The sequence below is a fragment of the Betta splendens genome, chromosome 9 (genome assembly GCF_900634795.4).
Source record: "Betta splendens chromosome 9, fBetSpl5.4, whole genome shotgun sequence".
Classification (NCBI taxonomy): domain Eukaryota; kingdom Metazoa; phylum Chordata; class Actinopteri; order Anabantiformes; family Osphronemidae; genus Betta; species Betta splendens.
The window spans coordinates 23,853,908-23,875,899 of NC_040889.2; the positions used below are offsets into that span (position 1 = coordinate 23,853,908).

The 21,992-nt window shown below is 42.6% G+C and overlaps 2 protein-coding genes across 8 annotated transcripts in view; one reads left to right on the plus strand and one right to left on the minus strand.

The window, feature by feature from the left end:
• The window catches only part of aopep (aminopeptidase O (putative)), a 53,432-nt gene extending 50,510 nt beyond the window's left edge, over positions 1 to 2,922 (plus strand). For all 4 annotated transcript variants that reach the window (XM_055512078.1, XM_055512079.1, XM_029163155.3 and 1 more), the window contains one exon: positions 2,409 to 2,922. Coding sequence is in view for 1 of the 4 variants with exons in the window: in XM_055512079.1 (XP_055368054.1) it covers positions 2,409 to 2,432 (24 nt within the window). In the remaining 3 variants the exon portion in view is untranslated. The remainder of the gene's footprint in view (positions 1 to 2,408) is intronic.
• On the minus strand, positions 1,413 to 21,396 carry fancc (FA complementation group C). Of its 4 annotated transcripts, none has more exons than XM_029163160.3 (16): positions 21,255 to 21,396; positions 19,138 to 19,324; positions 16,360 to 16,447; positions 16,097 to 16,191; positions 12,142 to 12,249; positions 12,001 to 12,065; positions 11,744 to 11,908; positions 11,414 to 11,570; positions 8,741 to 8,796; positions 8,540 to 8,639; positions 7,948 to 8,023; positions 6,873 to 6,981; positions 5,492 to 5,666; positions 4,415 to 4,627; positions 3,950 to 4,154; positions 1,413 to 3,840 (listed from the first exon to the last, which is right to left on the minus strand). In XM_029163160.3, exons 2-15 carry the CDS (start codon positions 19,294 to 19,296, stop codon positions 3,996 to 3,998), a joined length of 1,725 nt encoding a protein of 574 aa, XP_029018993.1. In that variant the 5' UTR covers positions 19,297 to 19,324; positions 21,255 to 21,396; the 3' UTR covers positions 1,413 to 3,840; positions 3,950 to 3,995. The 4 variants fall into 4 exon arrangements, with proteins under 4 accessions (XP_029018993.1, XP_040928335.1, XP_029018991.1 ...); XM_041072401.2 differs by adding an exon at positions 20,059 to 20,231 and having other exon boundaries at positions 1,413 to 4,154; positions 21,255 to 21,395; XM_029163158.3 differs by having other exon boundaries at positions 1,413 to 4,154.
• Between the last annotated feature and the right edge of the window lie 596 nt (positions 21,397 to 21,992).

The window sequence follows — 21,992 nt, forward strand, 5'->3', positions numbered from 1 at the left end:
CGGTGTTACTTAAATTGACACAACTTGGCCGTTTACTCACCCATCATGAAACAATAGGCTGTTGTAAATTAAAACGATAAACATTTTAAAAGTACAAATTCAATTTAACTGTAACTCACTAAAATAGCATATCAGGAAATGGCGATACAAAATCACCCTTTAAGTGGCTAAAGTGCATCAGATTTTAGACATCAAATCACTTTGTCAGGGAAAAGTGCAGCTTGTGTATCACAGGCTGATGGGTATTGATTTCTGATCTAATCTCGGCCTGAGGCCAGATACAGAGATCCATAAGGCAGACGGATTCTCACACAACATTTCCACATTGCAAAGGAAAACAAGCCCGAGACTCGAAGATGGAAATCTGGCAGCTATTTCAGAGTCTGACCGTCATTTAAAAATGTCACTTCCAATTTATTGGGGCAGTAAAATCTGCAGTGGATTTGCTGTGCCATAAACGGGCCTATTGTGTGGCTTCAGATAGGAGAAACACGAAGCTGTGATCCCGTTAAACAGCCACTGATGTCGCGGGAAGCGGGAATTCTGGCGTAACAGAGTTTACGCAGGGTCTCAACTCAGTCGAGAGAGAGAGACAACGCGAACTCAGCTGCTCAGCTTCTGCTTAACGGTGCACGGCCTGCCGGCTCAGTGATCAGCTGATCGCAGCCTGTTACGCTCGTTGGAGGAAACACTTGTGCGCATCCCTTTCAACAAATCTATAATAGGACACACAACATCTTATTATGTCAACTTTAGATTATTGTTAGTTTTATACTGAACCACTATTCTGCGCTGGTCTGACTGATCTCCATTCAAATCAGCGACAGATGGCTGAAGCGTATTCTAAAACTGGTTGGACTTTTTTTGGGCATTATAGCTCTTTATATTCACGACGACAAAATGGCGCCTAAACGAGGACAGATGTGTGAATTAGAAATGAGGGCCATGTGGAGCCTGCCATTTTTAGACCTATATTTAGGGCCTGTTAAAAGAGTAATGACCATCAAAGGCCTGTAAAAGAGAGGAATTGCCATCAGAGCCCATATCTAAAAGGTGATTTATTACAGTCTAATGGGAGGGAAATGGCGCTCTGCACTTCAAAGCACAAAGCAACATTGTATAAAGACACCAAAAATAAACGTATTGGGCCCACAGCTATGTTTCACTGATTGTCTCTTTAATGTCCAAAGCATATTTAGGAAGCAGATTATTGGCACTTTTGGAGTAAATCAGTCTGTGCTGCTGCTCACAGAAGGTGCTGGAATGTGATTGTGATGGATTTATGGTCTCGTTTTTCATTCATCATCTCGGATGGCTTCTATCACTCGGTGGTCACGCTGACACTGCAGCGCTGAGGTCTCCATGTCAACCACACCTTTCATCATCTAATGTAATCTTTCGACCCACAGTGATTCTTTTTTTTTGTGGCTTTGGCGAAGTGGAATTCTGCCCTGGTCTTTTTCTCCATTACAGACACAGTAAGAACGGGGAACGAACATGCGCTCGTATCCGGGCAGAGCTGGAGACAGAAAGCAGAGATTTGGGCTCAGCTTCCTGTGCCTACTGAGCTGATAATCAGTCCTATAGAACCACTGGCTCAGTTCAGCAGGAACAGGAGTCGGGTCCACTCACCTCCGAAAAGGAAACACTAACACTGGACCCATGCAGACATCGTGTTTAAGATCAAATCATGGACTTAAGTCAAACGCTCAGAACTTCTCACCTGGTGAAATGCTCGATCATTTGGATGAAAACTCTTTAATGTTCGCTTTGCATTCTGCAGCAGCATTGTGGGTTGGTTGCTTGGAATGGTGAGTCTGTTCACCTTCACTGAGTTTGTGTTTTGGCTCATGGGCAGATCCTTTCCTCCTCCACAGCTTGGCCAGCTAGAAGCTAGCTAGCTCTGCTAATGAAGAGTTGGACGAGTGGTGGATGGTTTCGCCGCACATTCACCCGAGCTCTGTGGAGTTTGTTGATGATGTCACAGACTGCTGTTTTGGGTTTTCTTGGCATCTCATGTTGCTCATTCCTTTTTTAGGGCACTGGAAATTGTTGCAATGCACAAACTGAACAATTAATTTGTTAAATATGATTAATATTTTTAATAACATTACACAATTAGTAAATAGTATTATTAGTATTAGTAGATATAGCCGTTTTATAGCATATGGTCAATAAATGTTATTAAGCCGTTTCAACCAGAAGCAATGTTTCTTTTTAATAATATAAAAACTGTAAATAAAAAGTCTGCATTGGCAACTTTGAAACGTCAGACACTTTTTCACAGGTAGATTATCTGACTAGATTGGGTGTATGCAGCAGCAGTGATCGTCTACACATCAGGCAGATAACAGACCTCTACCAAATGTCCTCTAATGCTCCAATCTGTTCATATCTTCCTCTTCCAGGTTGCCGACTACAGACGGAGATGATAGGAATTTGGCTCAGAGGCGTGCGAGAGTCAGCCACTCACCTCCTCTTCCTCTGTGGGAGAGGGGACGCTGCAGAATCACTCAGCAGTTTGAACACCAGAAGGCTGAGGTTTTCCTCCGCCGCCAAGGCCAACTGGCGAGGTTTCCAGCACAGCAGCTCTGTTCATTCAAGTTTAAAAGATAGCTGGCGTGTGGAAAGCACAGACAATACCAGCAATTTGTAGTCGTGCATCAAACCTGAGCTGCTCTGTTACAGTAAGTTAGTTTCCGTGTGCGTGAATGCAGGTGTCATTTCACATCGGTTTGTTCTGAACACGTGGGAGTTTTTAGATTCAGACCGTAAAACAAACCTTATACTGTAGTGTCCATCAATTTCACACAACTGTTGTCACTCAGGTCAGGGTTTTATAACTTACAGCACAGTGATTTTATTTTCTCTGTATCTTTTTTTCCATATGAATTTTTTAAAATAAATATTTTTTAAAGTACACATGCTTTTTCTCATTAGCTTGTATCATCACTGGAATGACAAAGCCTGAGCATCAGTCATCTCTATTATACTCATACTTTAGCACTGAACCTTTCCCTGCAGAAACATGACAGCAGTCTGGAAAAACAGACTGTAACATGATCCAATATCTGCTATGGTGCATAATATTTTATTTGCCAAGTTTCTGGAGCTAAATCAATACATGGATCTATTAAGTATATCATGTATCAAGTTCTAAAGATAATGAGGATAAATAATGAGCAAACTTGATTAGATTATTCTAAAACGATTTACAAGGTTTTCTAATAGAAGCATCTGTTTTAAATGTTTAAAAATATGTGGCCTTTGTTTTGCTGGCCAGACGAACAGTATGCTTTTATTTGAATGAGATGGACGATTTCCACTAATTTCTTACTTAATCCTTAATAGGGAAAATAAAAATCTTTAGTTATGACGGTGAACCATTTTCAATGATAACAGTGGAATGACACATAATGGATTGGAAATAAGTAAAAGGTCATTTTTCACCTTTATATATAATGAAAGGTTAAGATTTACATACACTATGTACATGAGGCTTCTTTATTCACATTTCAAATTAATCAGCATTGTTACAACATATGTATTAACACAGTCTAACTATGCAGTGATGCCAGGCCTGTAGTTTTGCTTCTACTTTAAACAGAGCTGCATTGTAGTATTTGTAATGTGAAGGATTTCTACTGGGGCGGCCCTGACGCGTGGGAGGGCCCTGACACGTTGTACGCGCGGCTGCTTCTTTACAGTGTGATCTGTCACCACTCAAGTGTCCTTGTGGGCCTTGTAGTTGCATTATGTGTGTGTGTAATCGTAGCCTCTCCACATAATCTGTCCTCGCTGTGCTGTTTTGACACACTCCTGTCATTGTTCACAGCGTCTCTGCACAAGAAGCGTGACTGTTTGTCATTCTGCAAACCTGCCTTAAAGCCCCTGGGCTCAGGATGCTGTGTGGTGATGTGTGTGTATATATCTGTGTATGTGCTCTCACCTGTTATGACGCGTGTGAGTGTGGGTGCTTGGTTCACAGCAGGGCTTCATGCTGCATGCATATGTGTTAGAGTGTTTTGAAGTGCTTTGAGCCTGAGATGAACTCCGTCAGCGTTGCTTGATGAACAGCTTCCTTCATTCAGCCTGAGCTCCAGCGAGCAGAGAACACATGCTGCTTCATCAACCAGACCAGACCGGCCCACCACCTGGACAGACACACATCAACAAAACCATATTTCCTATGACGGAGCCAAATTGAAATTCAAAAGGCAACTCAAAAATATGTTCCTTTAACGTGCTAATACTGTGATTTATTTTATTCTATTTTTTTGTCGCTCTGTTTCATCAAAGGACAGACTGACCTTCCATAAAGCTAGAAATCATGTCTGTCTAACCACAGCATATGTCCAACATTTATTTGGGAATTACTAAAAGCACTTTTGAGGAGATGACAGAGTTTTCTCACCATCTGTAGAATCTCTGTTGATTTACTCAGTGACTGTGGGAAGAAAACGGTGAAGCCGATTAAGAGGCTGAGGATCAATAACGGAGGCTGTGATGGTTGCTGAGGTTGCGTTGACACCAGGGTGACCAGTGACTGCAGGTGGCCAGCAGGAAGTGGACCAGCTTCGGCCGTGGAAAGGGACAGTAGGTGGCTCCAAGCTTCTCTGGCTCGAACCTAAAACACACAATACGAGATTAATTATTACAGTGAAAAATCCGAGAAGTATCATTGATTTAACTGGTTTACTGCCAGTAAGAAAAAGATCCATAACAGGCTAAAATTAGTAATTCACAAACGACGACTGCCCTTTGTGAGTAAGACTGTTGGGAAAGACGGTGGTGATGACACTGCGTTTCCCAGGGGTCTGAGAGGCTCACAAGCAGGAGATAGATAGATGAGACTGAGGCCAGCTGGCCAGAGGCTCGCGGAGAAATCGATACGACATCACCCTTTTCGCCCAGCTCCACTCCCTCATCTGCTTCTCTCTCTCCTCCAGCGTCTCTCCTGCTCAGACAGGCATCGTCCATAATTTATTCTTTAATGTCTTATTCTTCTTTGTCTGTATTTGTTCTGGGGCTTTCAAAGACAACACACCTACTAAGAGCAAATACCAGACCATCCACGTTGCTACGCTGCATGATGCTGCACAGAGTAAAGGCAAACCAGCTGATACTGTAGAAGAACACAACATGAACACCGTGTCGCTCATCACACAGGAACTAACTATACAACAGGATTAAACGTATTTGATGAAAGCTTACAATGAGAAAACTTTCAGCACCAGGCTGCCTGTGTAGCAGATTGTCAGATAGTAGAAATGACTAAAAACAACAGATGAGGGGATTCCAATAGCGATTCCAGTTATTCTGTCCTAAACCAGGTTCTTTACAATTGAACCATGAATCAGATTAAGACTTACTGCAGTAAGTAATAGTCTCAATCTGATCTTCTATCTGATCATCGCTGGGGAAAACTGAAACTGACAATTTGACTATCTGTGTGAAAGGTGAAAGTAAAAAACACCCAGCACAGGCTTACCAGCTGTAGAGCTCTGCCGTGCCCTCTGTTGGTGGGGTGGTAGTAGAAGGTCAGCAGCCACAGGAGTGGGCCGGCGTCCACGGGCCCGGAGCTGACCAGCAGCTGGAGAGCCGCCTGCACCCACCGGGCACATTGAACCAAAAGGAACCAGGCCTCAAACACCGTGTGGTACCCTCTATAAGACACAGGGAGAAACAGTACTCAACCCCACACACTAGAGGCAGTCTGCATCATAAGGGTTGAAACCGTGTGAGAAACATTCACTGTAGAGAACAGAACAGTGATTCAACTAGTTTATGAATTCTAAAACGTAAACAACGTTTCTGATTCGGAACCTTTTACATCCCTCAACTCCACGACTTTATAACCCCGTCCATTTACTTTATTTCACTCAGTAATATACTTGCAATGTTAGGCATGAGACAAAGTGCAGATGTGGGTGAGCAAAAGGAAGAAATTGACTAAGGTTAGTCCAATAATGGTATTTGAAGAATTTCAAGTGATTTGGCAAAAAATATTGTCTGAGGACAAAAAGAAGGATTTGCACCTGAACACTAGCGTTGCGCTGTGGATACGCTGTTATCATTCACACACACGTCAGCTAGTTAATCAGTTTGGATTCGCAAACCCTAAAAGAGAGCGTGAAGGCCGTACCGGCTTTAGGTACAAAGAGAGCTGCAACGGTGAGACTGCGACTTAGCCATAGACGAGCAACGAGGACCTTTCTCCCCCAATTGTCCCTAATAGGCTCATTAAAGCTCTCCTCATCTCCCCTCTCTCCCCTTAGCTCCCAAATCTGACCAGCAGCAGCCCTCAGCAGAGCCCTGGCAGCTGCGTCTTTACTCAGCACACTACTTTCCCACCGCTGGCGCAGAACAGAGCTTTGGGAATTTTGCATCGAGCTCCAGAATGTGACAGCGGTGGGGATAATGGGCCGTGTTAAATAACGCAGCTGGAGGGTATCGAGTTAGCCTCCTCTATCTCGGACATAAACAACTTTCTGCTTTGTGTCTGCATGCATTACCTCCTTTCTCGCCATCTGCCCGGCTGAGACTACAAACTGGGCTTTTCTCTGTTTCATGCCAATATGGGATGTATTTCCTCTCCATACTTATATATTCTTTTCAAATTCTTACCGGGCTTTTCAGCACTTGTTTTCACCGCAGCTCTCTATTTCCCAAACTAATAGGCTCTAATGAGCGCTTGGAGGAGCCACGTAGTGCACCAGGACCTCTCTGCTGTGATACAAGAGGAAACTATCTGACTAACCACCCCCTCAACGGCAGCTAATGGAAATAATAAAGCCACACAGGCATTCGTTGGGGTGGTGCAAGCAGACACACATTAGCACATCCTCTGTGTGAGGCTTTCTCTCTGCAACCTGGTGGTGCTGCTGCGCTCTCCAGCGTCCTCCTCTTCCTCTTCTGTCAGTCTCTGTAATGAGCTGCTGAGCCAGTTCAGGTGATGCCTCCAAGCCTCCCGTGGCATCTCTGCAAGATTCACATTCATAGATGTAATTATTACTTGTGCAGATAGGATCAGCTTTTAAATCAATTAGTACTTTCACAATGTTTGTATTTATGCTTTCATACACTAAGGTGGGAGTCCAAGTATTTCCAAAGCAGGGAAATATTTTCCTTCTACCAGCTATTATTTTTAACACACCCTTCTGGTATGTTTTTCAAATTCTTTTGTTGAAATGTTTACCACACCAAAAAGTTCAGCAAATTTCTTTTAACTTGAAAAAACTGAAATGTTCGATAGTTTGAGTCAGCTCCTGCAGCACATTTTTGTTCACAATGCAACGTTAAGCCCAAATATTTTAAGTGAGCACAAATCATCTGTAACTTTTTTTCGCAGGACCATTGGGTCTCTGGTGAGAAACTGCCCTTCACCACACACACACACACACACACACACACACACACACACACACACACACACACACACACACACACACACACACACACACACACAGCAATAATTAACTCAGTACTAGCTTGGCTCCAGCGTGTCCCTAAATGGCTCCGTTCCTGTAACTCATTCCTGCCTACAGGCCAGTCTGGGCACACACTGATAAGCACTGCTCCTCGGTGCCCCTGCACTCACCTACTGTGCATTCTTTTAAAAGTAGAGGCAACCCAACCCAACAGGACTCGGGTGATGCATCACTATGAGGTAGGCTAAGCAAATTCTACTGAATACGAACAAATTTGTTTTAAATGAAAGAGGATCTTCATCAAACCTTTACGTATTTTATTACACATCTTATCAGTATTTATATTTGAGTTACACAGGTGTTGACTAACTTAACTAGTATTGATTAGCATGAACATGACGCACAAACGTCCATTTACTCTCAGTTAAACAAAGTCTAAACACCTACAATGCAGGCTTTTGTGCAGTGGGTCAACGTACAACAACACACACACACACACCATCATCAGCACACTGACCTGACGGCTGGGTCAGCAGGGGAACCAGCAGCCTCTGTGGAGACTGAGGGAAGAAAGCCTTCACAGACACACACTTCTAAAAAAAAAAAAAAAAAACACAAAGCACAACATTTCCTGAGCTGCACAAATGTAAATCATCCCCACCTTGAACTCATTCATCACTGCGCTCCCCAAGCCGTAGAAATGACATTTTGAATGGGAGGCTGTGTAAGAGTGATACAGTAGGTGCTAAAATGTAATGTAGCGTGTAATAGGTAGCGTTTAGTGCAGTGTGACTACAGCCATTAAAACACCTTCTACTCTAAGAACACTGTAGCACTGCCATCTACTGGTAAACAGGTGAGAAGACATCAAGCTATTAGTTCCAACTTCTGTGTTTCGCTGCCTTTTGACAGTAATGGCTGACATGTGAATGGCACATAATTCACTACACATAAAGAATGTCCTTTATATAACAACAGATTTATTTATATCTCTACGTGGGTGGGCTGAGAGCCCTGTAAGGAGTGCCTTGTGCCATGTAGATGTTTTCACAAACCGCAGGTCCTTCGGACCAGTAACATTCAGCTACACAGGAAAAGTTGAAGCGTACCTGGGACTGTAACACTGTCATTTCCTTGAGAAAACAGCTGGTAAAGGTTTGGATAAGACACTTAACAGGCTCATGTCCTTCAGCTTGTTTAAGGATAGACCTGCCAAACACACAGACACACACACAGACACACACAATTATTCTGTGCTGCAGTAGAACACATTAACAGAATCACAGCAACTCAGAGACAACAGCACTCACCTGAAGATGTCATTTGTAACCAAGAAGATGGAGCAGTGCTGAGCACACGCTTTAGGCTGAAACACAAAAATCCAACATCAACAACTCAGCAAGCACATAAACATCACTGACATCAAATGCGTTCATCTAGATCTGCTTCAACAGTGATCAATTAGAGCGCTAGGACACTGGGTGGCGCTGTTGCATCATCGTCAAACCTCACTGCTGGTGCCACATTGCAGCGCTGATCTCACTCTGCCCATTAGCTGCTCTGTGAGTCCCTCCTCACTATACCCCCGCACGCACTTAATCGCTCATCTCCTCCTAATGCACACACATCATGTGTTTTAGATTTAACACTTTCAAAAATGCTGCAGCGCCAACATTTAACAGCTGTCTTCACGTCTGCCTTCCTCGCCCAGTTTATACATTTTCCAGGGCCTAATTACTCTGCCTTGCAGCCCCTCCCAATCCCGCACTCTCACATAGGGTATGATCTTCACTATATAATGAGCATTTGATGTGCACACATGCACTGGAATGCTGCAGATTCAGGCGTACGATCACAGTGCTGGGTTGTATTGCACGCGCACACGGACACGGACAAACAGTCCAATCAATACCTGTCCACAAACAAACAGCACCACCTCGTGTTCCTGAAGCATCATTACATGATTCCAAAAATACAAAGCTGCACTTTCATCCTTCTCTTTGTTTTTTTATGTCCTCTCTAGCCAGAAAATGCCATTAATCAAAGAAAACAGGGCTCAAAAATCGCTGTTTGCGGGGGTGCGGGGATACGTTGGCATATGGCTCATGAGTCCCAGCATGCATCTGTGTATGTGGGTTGCATGCCTGTGTGCACGCAAGTGTGCAACTGTCACGGTTGCCCCTAGTGAAAACAGATGGGGTTTTTTGTGTCCTGCTCCATACCTTACCACTAACACTTCAAGGAGGGTCAATTACAGCACGCAACAAACATCCTGTTTTTGGCAGTCAGGCCCAGGAAGTGAGTGTTTATTGTTATTGGGCCAGTGTCTCTTACTGGATCACATGGGGGTGGGACAAGCCAAAATGAGGAATGTGAGCCTAATTTCATGTTTCCCATTTTTGATTGCAGTTTAAACAAGTGAGTGAAAGGGAGACGAGGGCCAAGACATTCTGTTCGCCTCTTTTTTTTTTACTGTGCTCAGATACTCAGATCCAAACATCCTGGTGGCTAAGTTAAACCTGAACATACACCTCCCATCCTCTGAACAACCGACACACTATACCAGAGGCAGCAGCATTTTGAAAATTCAAAGACGCTAAAATCAAGGGCAATCAGCGGGGAGGGGCATTCCTCCACACGCCCTTAGTTATTCACATCCACGCAAATAGAAACCTGTACAGTGTGTTGTGGCCTTCCACATTATTAGAAGCGTTCAGAACTGAACAAGGTGCATTGCGCTGCCTGGCATGTACACAACGCAAGCAGACCATCACTCTGAAAAAACAGGGGTGACGCGTCTGACCAACTTCTGCTGAGTTAACGTGAGACAGAATGTCAGGTAGATTCCTGTTTGACATTCTCTGACATTTCCCACAAACAAAGGCAATGCAAGCATTAACTTAAACAGGGTCCCATTTTGAACTATGTGCACAATAGTCTTTGTTGCTGAGTCGACGTTTGGCACGAACCATTCAGTCAACAATCCTCCTTCACTCCGCTTTAATACTCATGTCCTAATTATCATAATTATTAGTGTCTGGATTCAGTAACGCATCTAATTCTCCTTCAGTTAACCTTGCTTACGACAGTGACCACACTAATTCTTTTAACACATTCCAAGACACTTTTCAACTGAAGAGAGCATAAGTCATTGCTGCTGCTTTCTGATTGTGCTGTGGTAATGACAGAATCATCCTCAATGACTATTCATAACAATCTGTAATTCAAAAATCACTTCTCACCTTTGAACTAAGCATGATCTTACGTTACATGAAGCGAGGAGTGGCCAAAGACTCCAGTGACAGAGAGTTCAGTACTTACCCAGCACAGTAAAGGCTGTGTAGCGCAAGCCAAATGATGTGAGAGGCGGTTTGGAGCTGGCCAAATGATGTGAGATGCATGCAGAGCAAAGCCAAGCAGCGCGAGTTAGCCAGGCAAAAACAGTCAATAAAGACTTAACAGAAAAACCAACGGAACATTTCCACTGACCGTGCGCACAGCATGATAACAGGACGACTCCATCCCTCAGCAAAATGAGCAGGACTTACAGAACGTCTGCGCGGTTTTCACAGTTTACAAAGCAGTTCAAAGCTGAACTGAACACATATCGAGTGCGCAGAGATCTCTGATGTGAAACTCCATAATTCAGGGCAGATGAGTCGAACTATGTACACAACGAACTCCTTTAACAGAAACAGTATGTCATCAATTCATCAAGTTTTAAAGGCTTAAATGCAACGTATGCAGCAGTAAAAGTGCTGAAAATGCCACAGAACAATGGCACAATTCTTCACACTTCACCTCAGACTGGGAAGATAATATAAGGCCATTGTTACTCAACTCAACATTTTTCCCCCTGCAAAGCACAAAGTAGTCAGCCTCCTGATTTGACTTGATCTATCACTTAATCACTACCAGGCCAAACTAAAATCTAACATAGTTCATGCTCATTTATTTGTTATTATTCTGTGTTAATTACTCACTAGCATTGACTGAGCTATGAGCTGCTCCAGCTTCTGAGGCGTTGACCCTGTGTTGGTAAGAACCGACTCCAGGAGACTGAGCACGGCCTCCTCCAGGCTGGACAGGCTGTGATACCACAGAGACACTGCTGCTGGTTCTTCCAAAGACAAGCGCTGGCTGAAAAGAATTAGTCATAATGACAGAATATTATTTTAGGTCTCATATTGACAGAAATATGCCAGGCAGCAATGAAAAGACTATAAACCCTGCAAATAAACATACATATATATTAAATGAAACAAATTTCAGATCTTAGGAAATATAATTTAAAGTTCCACTTGTTTGTAGACCTTGAATAGGCGGAGCTACAAGCGTCTAGGAAGTGTTCACTGAGCGCTGCCTTGACACAAGTCACCGGCCGCTGCAGCAGCGCACTGACGAGAGGAGCCGCCTCAGAAGACTTGACCAGAGGAACACAGGCCTCTGATGTGGCCAGGACGCTGTCACACGAGCACCTGTATGGAGTCGCTCACTTAATGTTCATGAATGATGATTTTATTCGTAGATTTTTTATGATCCCTGTATAAATCTAATGCTTGCACTGCACCTCTCGTTTGTGTTGCCCAGAGAACTGCAACTTCTCCCAATGCTTCCCTGCAGCATTGTCACTATCTAAAACGAAAGAAAAAACAATTTTATACACCCGTGGACATATTTACATGACTACAGGCATACGAGAACACGATACCTTTCTCAGGACCTTGAGATGATACTCTGTCGGTGGTACGTGCAGACCGTTCATTAAGTGTGGCATCGCGACGCTGTCTTCTTCTGTGGTAAGTTGACACAACACTTTCTGTTGGAGGGCAAGCGACACAGTGTGCACTGGATTATAAGCGCTTCATGTGCACATCTATAACAGCGGATACGATTCTAATGGAATCTGCCAAACCTCAATAATCATAACATCAAAGCTAATTAGTTACTGGAACATAGGACGACTTTGCATCACATCATCGGAGCCACATTAGCGAAGAAAGGGCTTTCCAGTAAGCGAGAATGTATGGACAACATATGAGCTGCTTCAGAAATGAGCGTTCTTCCTTACACCGGGCCTTGGTGTTTTACAAGCATTTTTCAGAAGGGGCCTCATCATACAAGGATAAAACCAGACTAATAAACTCAGTTGATTCTCATGTGTAAAAAATGTTATTCATAATGAAGGAACATTAGAGAGGCACATCAGACTCATATTTTAAGATATAATGTTACACAAGATGTTCTCAAACCATCACCAAGAAAGGAAAATCTACAAAAGGGATGATTTTATGAATACTACGTTGGCACCAAAAGCTTAGACTTATTAATTTTCATTGTTGGCATTTATAGAAAATAATAACACACAGCGTTCAGTGTTTAACGTTCAATATACCAAAATGATTCAGCTGGATTTGTGCAAGAAAAGACTTTTAACTTTACATTCGGGATTACTTTAAAGATTAGATACAGTGGTCTCCACTGGACCACACTAAGTTGATTCACTGGTACAAGTTGTAAAATGTGATCCAAAAGAAACATCCAGGGCCTCACATCTGTTTTTACAACACGGATGAACCAAAAACAGAAACATTCATGCCACTAAGAGCAGAATAAAAAAGTACAAATCCCGTTCAAAGTACAGATAAAAGGGGGATCAACAAGAAAAGGGTAAAGAAAGCAATTGAGAAAGATGCAACTTTTAGAAAGAGGAGAAAAAACACCAGAAAGTAAAGGAGGAAAAAACAAAATCCCATGCAGAGGAGTGCTGCAGTGTTGTTGGTGGAGCTGTGTGGTTTCTCTGGCCAGGCCCTACAGCACGCTAAGATGCTTACCCTCCACACAGTCTCGCAAAACAACCCCAATCACTACCATCTGAGCGCCCTCAAACCCTGCACATTAAGTACACACAAAACCAATCATACTTATCCCACCCCTGGTAAAGAGGCACAGTGAGGCTGGGGGATAGGAGAGCGAAGGGAGGCTGGTTAGCAGGAATGGCAGCGGAAAACTGGAGAGCGCTGCGGCGGCATGTGCAGATGAGGAGAAGGGCGTGATCGTCAAAAAGCATGGGATGAAGGGCAAAGGGACGGATCGATGGCAAATACTTCAGGTCAAAAATCATTGCTGTCTCACGGGAACACAAGCAGCCGAGCAGGCTTTGGGGGCTTGGACACGCTGCTGCTATAGAAATGATCCCGCCATAAATCTAAAATTAAAACAGAGGATGTAGAAAAATGCACAAGGCAGAGAGTTGGGTTGGATTTGATGGGTGCCTGTTAACAATTACTAAGCCATGATTGAATTCTCCCAAAACCAATGAGAGACTCAAGTATAGCTTCAAAACAGCAGAGACAAAAAGATAAATAAAGGAGGAGGAATGAGGGCGCACAAAGGCGTGATGATCGTGCAAAATCCTAGACGGGGTGCATACGCTTAAAAAACAGAAATCCACTTACACTTCTCACTGTTGATAAGATGAATACCCGCTAAACTGATTTTTAAGTGTCAGTTCATGTAGAGAAAACCAACAAATGAGTAAATAAGTAAAATCTCCCAAATGTCACTGTCAAAAAATTCTTTATGCGGAAAGAAGAAAAATATATGTGAGAATGATTTCAAACACCTAAGATGAAACAACACAGATAAAGAGAAAGTGCTGTTGTGACACTTTCATCTCCTGCCAGTTCCGATTTGAATGGGTTTTAGAAGTCAGCAGCCGCCACATGGGCTCCAGGGCCTACCTGTGGTTCGGGCTGTTGAAGTCACTACAAGCACACGTCAAGGATTGAGCCATCAAATCATCCGTGCTCCTGCCTCTAATATTACACTCTCCGTGCTCCACTTATCTGTCATCTCGCAACGTGTTGCTGCAGCAATGTGTGGTCCCCCTGCAAGCGCACAAAAGTGTGTTGAGAAACCGAGTGCTTCAGCTAATGACTGACGACGCCTGCAGCTACGTGGCTGCACCTAGCGTTCATCCAAGCCAGTGAAAACAGTGCTAGCGGGCAGGGGTGAGACAAGAGACAGGGAAAAATGATCACGCACAAGGCTACTAATAGCATAGACAGTAGCAGCAGGGCACATGGGTCTGAACAAATACAAAATATGGAGAGTTTTAGGGGCCGCTTATGACAAGACCCTCTGTCGACCACGGAGGAAGAGCACGCTCAAACAGTGCTAACAGCAAACAGGCTGCAAGCTGCATTCCAGGACAGGGAGTCCAACACAACGCAGACACAGAGACAGAGCATCCCTGGCCTAAAACCATACATCTGCCCTGCTCCCCCAGACGGGCTGAGCTGCGGTGAATAGGCTTTTTTGTGCTTCCTGCCATTCCTGTCATTTGTGGGAAGGGGAAGCTTCTTTTCAAGAAGATGAGAAGGAGACTGAGGAGAAGCTGCTGACTTGGGTTATGGGTTTATTGTATTTGTGCTCTTAAAACACTTTTAACTAGCAGCATTAAATACATGCACGCAATTTGCGTATTTGAGTGGCCCCTGGTGAACCCGACTCTGACAATGAAATGGAAATACCTCCATACAAGACTGAACATGATTCTAGATCAATTTAAATGTTTAAGGATGCAAATAAATATTATTTTCTTTAAATGTCTTGGTTTTTCCTGCATCGTAGTAATTTCAAAATGAACAGTTACTACAGTAGTTACTTCAGTAGGGACCAGGAGGAAAGAAGACCCTGTCAACCAGTCGCATCTTAACTGTCGTATTGTGACAGAGGATTTATTTATCGTCCATCCACCCTGTGCTAGATTAAAGTGGTGCACACGCAACACGTGCACGTGAAAATATACGAAGCGCACAAAAGCAGATGAGGACAAGAACATCACCACGTGCACTCCGCTTCCCCTCTCACAGGTCAAAGACTGTCTGGCAAGTTCAAGGTTTACTTTCAAGGCACTGTTTTAATTAGCACAATGTTTTATTAGATGAGAAATTAATCAAAAGAATACAAACACACAGTTAATCTGGCAAAAATGTGAAGGTTCCACATTGTTTATCATAAACCATCTGCGTGAACCCACTCAAAGTTGAAAATTGCAGCGTCTTTTCTTCCCTCTGTTCCCCTTCCCTGCTTTGAGTGAGCGCCTCGCGAGCACACAGTGAGCAGGATCAACTTAGCATGCGGCTGATCCTTCTCTGGTGATGAGGCAGTGAAACAGTCAATTTTAATTTGCTTTCAAAATATGTTTTACAGTTTTGCGCACATGAAGCTTAGACTAACAGCGACCCAATCTACCCCATTCATCATCCGCGTCCCACTAGAGACGAGACACACAGGGCTGGCGAGAGAACGCCTATTAAACGCAAATCTCTTCAGCAGCCCAAAGGCAGTCGGAGAAACATTCTTTTAGGAGCATTTGTTAAAAGGACTGATCTGTAATTGGCAACTAATGTGTATGGCAAGTCCAAAACTAATTAAGACGTAAACAGCAAAACAGATCCGGCCTGAAAACTATGAGAAAGTGCATGTGATGAACAACAGAGTAGTAATGGTCTGAAGGATGGAAGGGTAGCTGGATTTCTCAATAATTATTCTAAAGTTTTTGTCAAGCTTTTTCATCTTTCATTCATTACAACGATGCCTGTAATCCCTAGATTCGTAGTCCGTAGGACTCTACTGACAGGTCAGAGCCCAGTCCATACCTGTATCCACTGGTTGGCTTTTCTTTCTACTGCTGTGCTTGGATGCTCTGAGTAAAGTCCCCACAGACACTGGAACAGGAGGCTTCTGCTGGTATCTGCAAACAGCACATTAACCACAATGACGTCAGCATCTTCACCATCAGCGTTACGTCTGCCTGTTTCTGAAACCTATCACAGTTTGGATTCAAATGTTACAACTACACTGGATCTATTTCAACCACTGCAAAACACTAACATTAAAGTTTCCCAGGAGCTGCACTTACCGTCTGCAGTGATATAGGAGTTCCAGCAGAGGCGGCCTAGGAACTGTCCTAGAAAGGGCATCCTCTCCATGATTTCTGTTGTGGAGCTCTTAAAGACAGAACAGAGAAACCCACTCATTTAAAACTCTTTGGAAGCTTTGTGGGCTTGGGCCAACGTTAACATGTCTAATGACTTCATTCACATCCACAGGTGTACAGTATGTGCATGATCATGCATCACCTCCGTGTTTGGCCATGTGATAGTTACAGAGAGCAGGAGAGAGCACAGAACCAGACTCTGGCCAGGGATTCTGTGCCTGTTGGGATTGAAGTATGTGTGTGTCTGTGCTTGTTTATCTACAGCCTATGTGATCTATTTCACCTCACAGCCAATTAAAACATCCAAAGATGTTTCAAGCTGGGGCCTGAAAACACTTTAACTTTAGTTCCTGACATCCTAAAGACATTTGCATAACAGCAAATACTTTAAATAGACGTTTGTGAGTAAATAAAGAAGTAGAATGAAAAATGATCTAGTCAATGTGAAAAAAACAAAGGGCAATCTCACAATTCATTTTATTTGAATGTAGAACACGGGAGAAGGTGATTTTTAAAACATGCTTGTCCGTTCAGCATAACAAATTAATCTGTTGTTTCTACTTCACTATGTCAAAACGCTTAGCTTGCCACTATTTGTGACTGAACAGGGAATAACACACAAACACTCCAATCAAGCTGGAGACAGAGATGAATTATCGAAGGGGTTTTGACTGATTTTGTTCATGATAAGCATGTGCCTGCATGAATGCACCTACACTACAGCTTATTGTTCAAACCGTTAACAGATATTTCACCTCAGAACTAATTAGACTAGTGAGAATAGTTTTGATGCAGGAACAGCTGACAAACAGAAATCTGACATGTGCCGGTTGTAATCGTAGCAGCGTGATGTTGTTCAACTTCATTGACATTTACACACAGAACATAGACACTGTACTGAAGATACCTGTTGATTTACTGTAGCACTGGAGGGAGAAGGAAGTTAATGATGCTTCATGTCTATATGTTAAAAGAAGTGTCAGATAGACTAAGAGTCTAGATCCTTAGCTAGACTACTTCCACTGGATGAGCTCACAAATAATTGGAAGCAGATCGGTAAGAGGCTGAGTATCGTTTCTCAAAATGCACCACCAAAGCTGCCTGGAACACAGCCCTCGCATTCAGCCTCACTATCAATCCAACGGCACATGGTAAACGCTGTGTCTCCATGAGTAAACATGTGCATTGGGGTGTTAATGATGCAACCAAAAAGGAATGTCCATTTACAGTAGGAGCTGCACAATGCCTTGAATGAGTCAGGCTAAACTCCGCGTCTCTCTGATGGGAATGAGAAATGCCCACAAAAGCAAGCCGTCGCAAAAGAGTTTATTATTCCTGGCAACCAGAGACAACCCCTGTCAACTATTTTCTTTTATAATATATGGGCTTGGATAGCACGTAGCTTGTTTTAATTAGGGGGAGACATCTTCGATAGCAGTTACTATGGTGATTTTGCACAAGTTGGGGAGGCAATTTGGACAATTTCATGGACAGCGATGATGGGAAGTGAGAAAACATTTCTGTCAAAATCACAGACCGTTTGTACCAATAAATAGATATATGATGGTGACAAAAATATGAGCTCAAGTGCACTGCAGAAGATGGTGATGCAGAATGTTTGGATCAATCCATTCATCCAAATAAAGCAACTATCTAATTAAGGAACACAGACCCAAGGCAAAAAATCTCTAATTATGTGTAAACCTAGAAATTGACAATAACTAGGAGCAGCCCTACTTCTCATCTTAGGGCATAAGCCACAGAAAAGTTGTTAAGTTATCAAAGGATTCATGATGCTGCCAAGAAGCAGGCTCTCCTCAGCTGGTCTTTTATGAGCCCACTGCCAGTAAAAAGAATTTCTGCCCAATTAGGTTATACCAATCTTTTCTGTTTTTTGTATATGCTCCATCCTCCTACAAATGGTGAATCCTCTCATGCTAATTGCTAAGTTGTTTAATGCAGCAATGCAAAGAACAACCAGTTGGTTTGTAATCTACAAAACTGGCTACAGACAAGTAGAAAGCATCTAAGACTATGGTGACCATGACTAGAGGGCTGCAGTGAAGAGCATGGACCATAAAGAAATCCTGTAAGAGTCATAAAAATTAGCAAGTCCTGAGGAGAAGGAGTTGGAAGAGTGAAGGGATGTGGTAACACTGAAATCTCACAGTCCTGCTCCCCTCCTGTCCGCTGCCCCCTTTCCAAATTTGCTGGACCTGATACGGGGATACATTAGGTTAGCGCCAAAGGTCCCATTGCGACTATTACCTGACTAACTCAACACTGCAGCGCTGCCAGCCAGACATACACAAGCTCTGAGCAGCACAGAGCAGCTTCTGTGAGCAGGGCCATGCCAGGGCTGGACTTAATGTCCGTGCCCAGAATGGGACAGAGAGCGAGCGTGTGTGTGCATGTTTATACCAGAAGTGCTCATGTTTGATATAACTTACTGCTTCATTAATTAAATGGCTATTTTTCCTCACTGGTCTAACTTATTTTATTAGGTAGGGTCTGTCGAGTTTGTAAACCTGGGCCCTCAGTGGATATGGAGCATTTAATTGATCTTAAAAGTCATCTGGGAAATATGATATAAAATCTGTTGTGAAATTGTCAAGTATATACATCTGATAGTTCTTTTTGTACTGTATACATGATAAAATACAAATGCTATGGCTGTGTATAACAGTAGTCTGTGCTTACTGTGTTGCTGATGTGGGTGAGGACTTGCTGGAGAAACTCTTTAAGTCTGCCGAGGTGCAGGCGGCTGTCTCTCTGAGTGTCTGGACTGTCAGCCTGTCCCCAAGACACCACTTTATCCAGCCAGAACTGCATCTCCTGGATATCCAGCACCTGGGACATTGGGCCTGTGTCAGAATCTTCCTTGGCACTAAGAGAAATTAACGAAGAGACAGACAACAAGCCTACCATAAAGTGCTAAGTTTACAAAGACAAATGACTTGACCTTACATACATAATGTTTCAATGTACAAAATCAGCACCACTTTGTGCACTTTTGGATCCACTCCAAAGAAGAAAAAAACATCAGAAATTGAGTTTAGCAGCTAAACATAATCTATCAACAAATCTTGACATGTACAAACCTATATCTTTGAGTTATCAATAGTGGTGTAAACAAACATTTCAAGACCAGCATTTTAGATCCATCACTCTTCATTTCAAAAGTAAAAATGTTTATAAGAAACGTTAAATTTAAATTTGGTTGAACAATTATACAAAGTGAAGTAAGAGCATTAAATACACACAAAACCAAAGTAAATTTAATTTTCTGCAGGAGTGGAGGCAATTTACTAATAGCTGGAAAATAAATTGACGCGAAGTGTATTAATCTGGTTATGGTAAGCTCTTATTACAACAATGTCATGATAAAACCTTTGAGGTTCACCCCATATTAACGGCCTACTGAGAAATAAACAATAGATTCTTCCCCTTTTATGACGATGGAGCACAGAATATAGAAGGACCAATCACAAGGGTCTATGCCAGAATGTGTCCGTCTTTATATAACCTGGGAATAGTGTGTGGGTGTGCGTGTATTTGTTGTTTTTTTTGCCATAATGACAGGTCTGTGTGGGACACCACAGGGCTGTGTTTTATGATCACCTCGTTACACACGATTTGTTTAATGTCTTGCCATCATCTCTGCTGGAAAGCCCCTATGGCTTGCTGATGTGAATATATAAATACTCATTTCAGGGAGGAAAAAACCCAACCAAACGAGGAACAAACGCCTCTTGTTGAGTTGTGTTGGTGGTTCTGCTTTCACTAGAGCAGACCTGGAAAAGAACCGAACTCAGAATGAGGAGAAGTCAGTCTCACATAAAATCTATACCACGCACACAGAGTAATAAGCATACCCAAACATATGCACTATACACTAATTAAAGACATTACCACAAACATGTGTTACATAGGCAAAAATAAATATGTACATACACACAAACATGCTTGACAGCAGCTCTGCTTAGGGCTAAATACCTTCTGGAGTAGGAACGAGATGTGACTGGTCAAATATTATCTTTGAAGATTTGTTAAACTGAGCTTGTGTACTTTGGGTAAGTTTAAGTTTGCAGTTCCAATTATGAGAATGTTGACATTATTTCAGCATATTCAAATACATTAAACATCACTTTTTACTTCTGTTTCAGGACACGTCTTGAAATGAAATATATATATATACAATATTCCTTCGCTACTTTCTTCCTAACATGCAAACATTTAGATCATTTGGAGGGTACACATCTAATTTAACAGCCTCTTGCTAAGGTTAAAAGTGACACTTATTTTAATCAGTGGCTAATCTGTAGTTTGTTAACTGATGCATCATTCAGTCTCACCATCAGATTACCTTTGTTACTTATTAATTACCAATCAATTTATTAACTGCTTGAAAAACTACTTACTTAAAACTCCACTCTAGGTATGATTGAATATAAAGAAAAATACTTTACTTATAATACTACATTTGCTAAACTAAGAATCAATCATAACTCATCATGTTACACAGCCTGAGTGCAGCAACTACATATCACCACAAGGTGCCGATGTTTCCGCCACTCCACTGCAGCTAACGTTAAATGGTTTAAACTCTGTCGTTCCAGCGTAGGAGACAAATAAAGTTTAATGAATACAACTGGTTACTACATGTACAGTATATACTGTATACGTCTACGAATAAACCACAGTTCGAGCTGTTTTATCCATCTTCACTAATAGCTACGGTTATTTCAGCTGTTTCTGTGGTTTGTGTTAAGCTGTTCGTCAGTTTAGCGCTACTGTTGACTCTAACGGTTACTTACACGTAAATGATCGTCAGTATAAAATCTTCCAGCAGTAAACCTCAGCAAGATCCATTTTATAACCTCAGACCAGAAGACAAACGTCTCATCTTCCCGCGGTGTAAACAAATCGAACTTCCCTCTTCTCTCGGACTTCCGGATATGGAAGAAGACTATTGGTCACGACGCCGCACGCGCACTGACGTCACTTCGTTTAGTGCCTGCTGGGAAATTGAGTCAGGTCCCTGCTTGAATGAAAAAGGCTTTCTCTGGGTAATCCACATACCCTCACGCTAATAACAAATGCTATAAAACAGACGAATATATATATTGAAAGAACAATAAAGCAGTGGATACGTGTACTGTACATGTTAGATGATAATAGATTAGAGCTGAATCAACAATACAAAGACCTGCTGGATATTAGGCAATTAAATATAAGTATGGTCTTGATTCTGAGAGCTTTCCAAGGGTCAAAAGGATTTAGGTACTGCCTGAAACAATGACTAGTCTCTGTGTGTATAAATTTTACAAATGTGTCCACCTCTGAGTGTGGGCGCTTGTATCTATGTTCCTATCTGTACGTGTGTGTGTGTCATGTGGGTTCAGAGTGTGAAGCAGAGTGCATACCATGGCCAGGAATTCAGGGGTCCTGGATTGTGTCCCTTTGGAACCCAAAACAAACTCTGAAGAGTTTTTGGCCTGCGTGTCTCAAACTGACAAATCACTCAGAGGCTCCAGCTAGACCCAGAGTGGCCT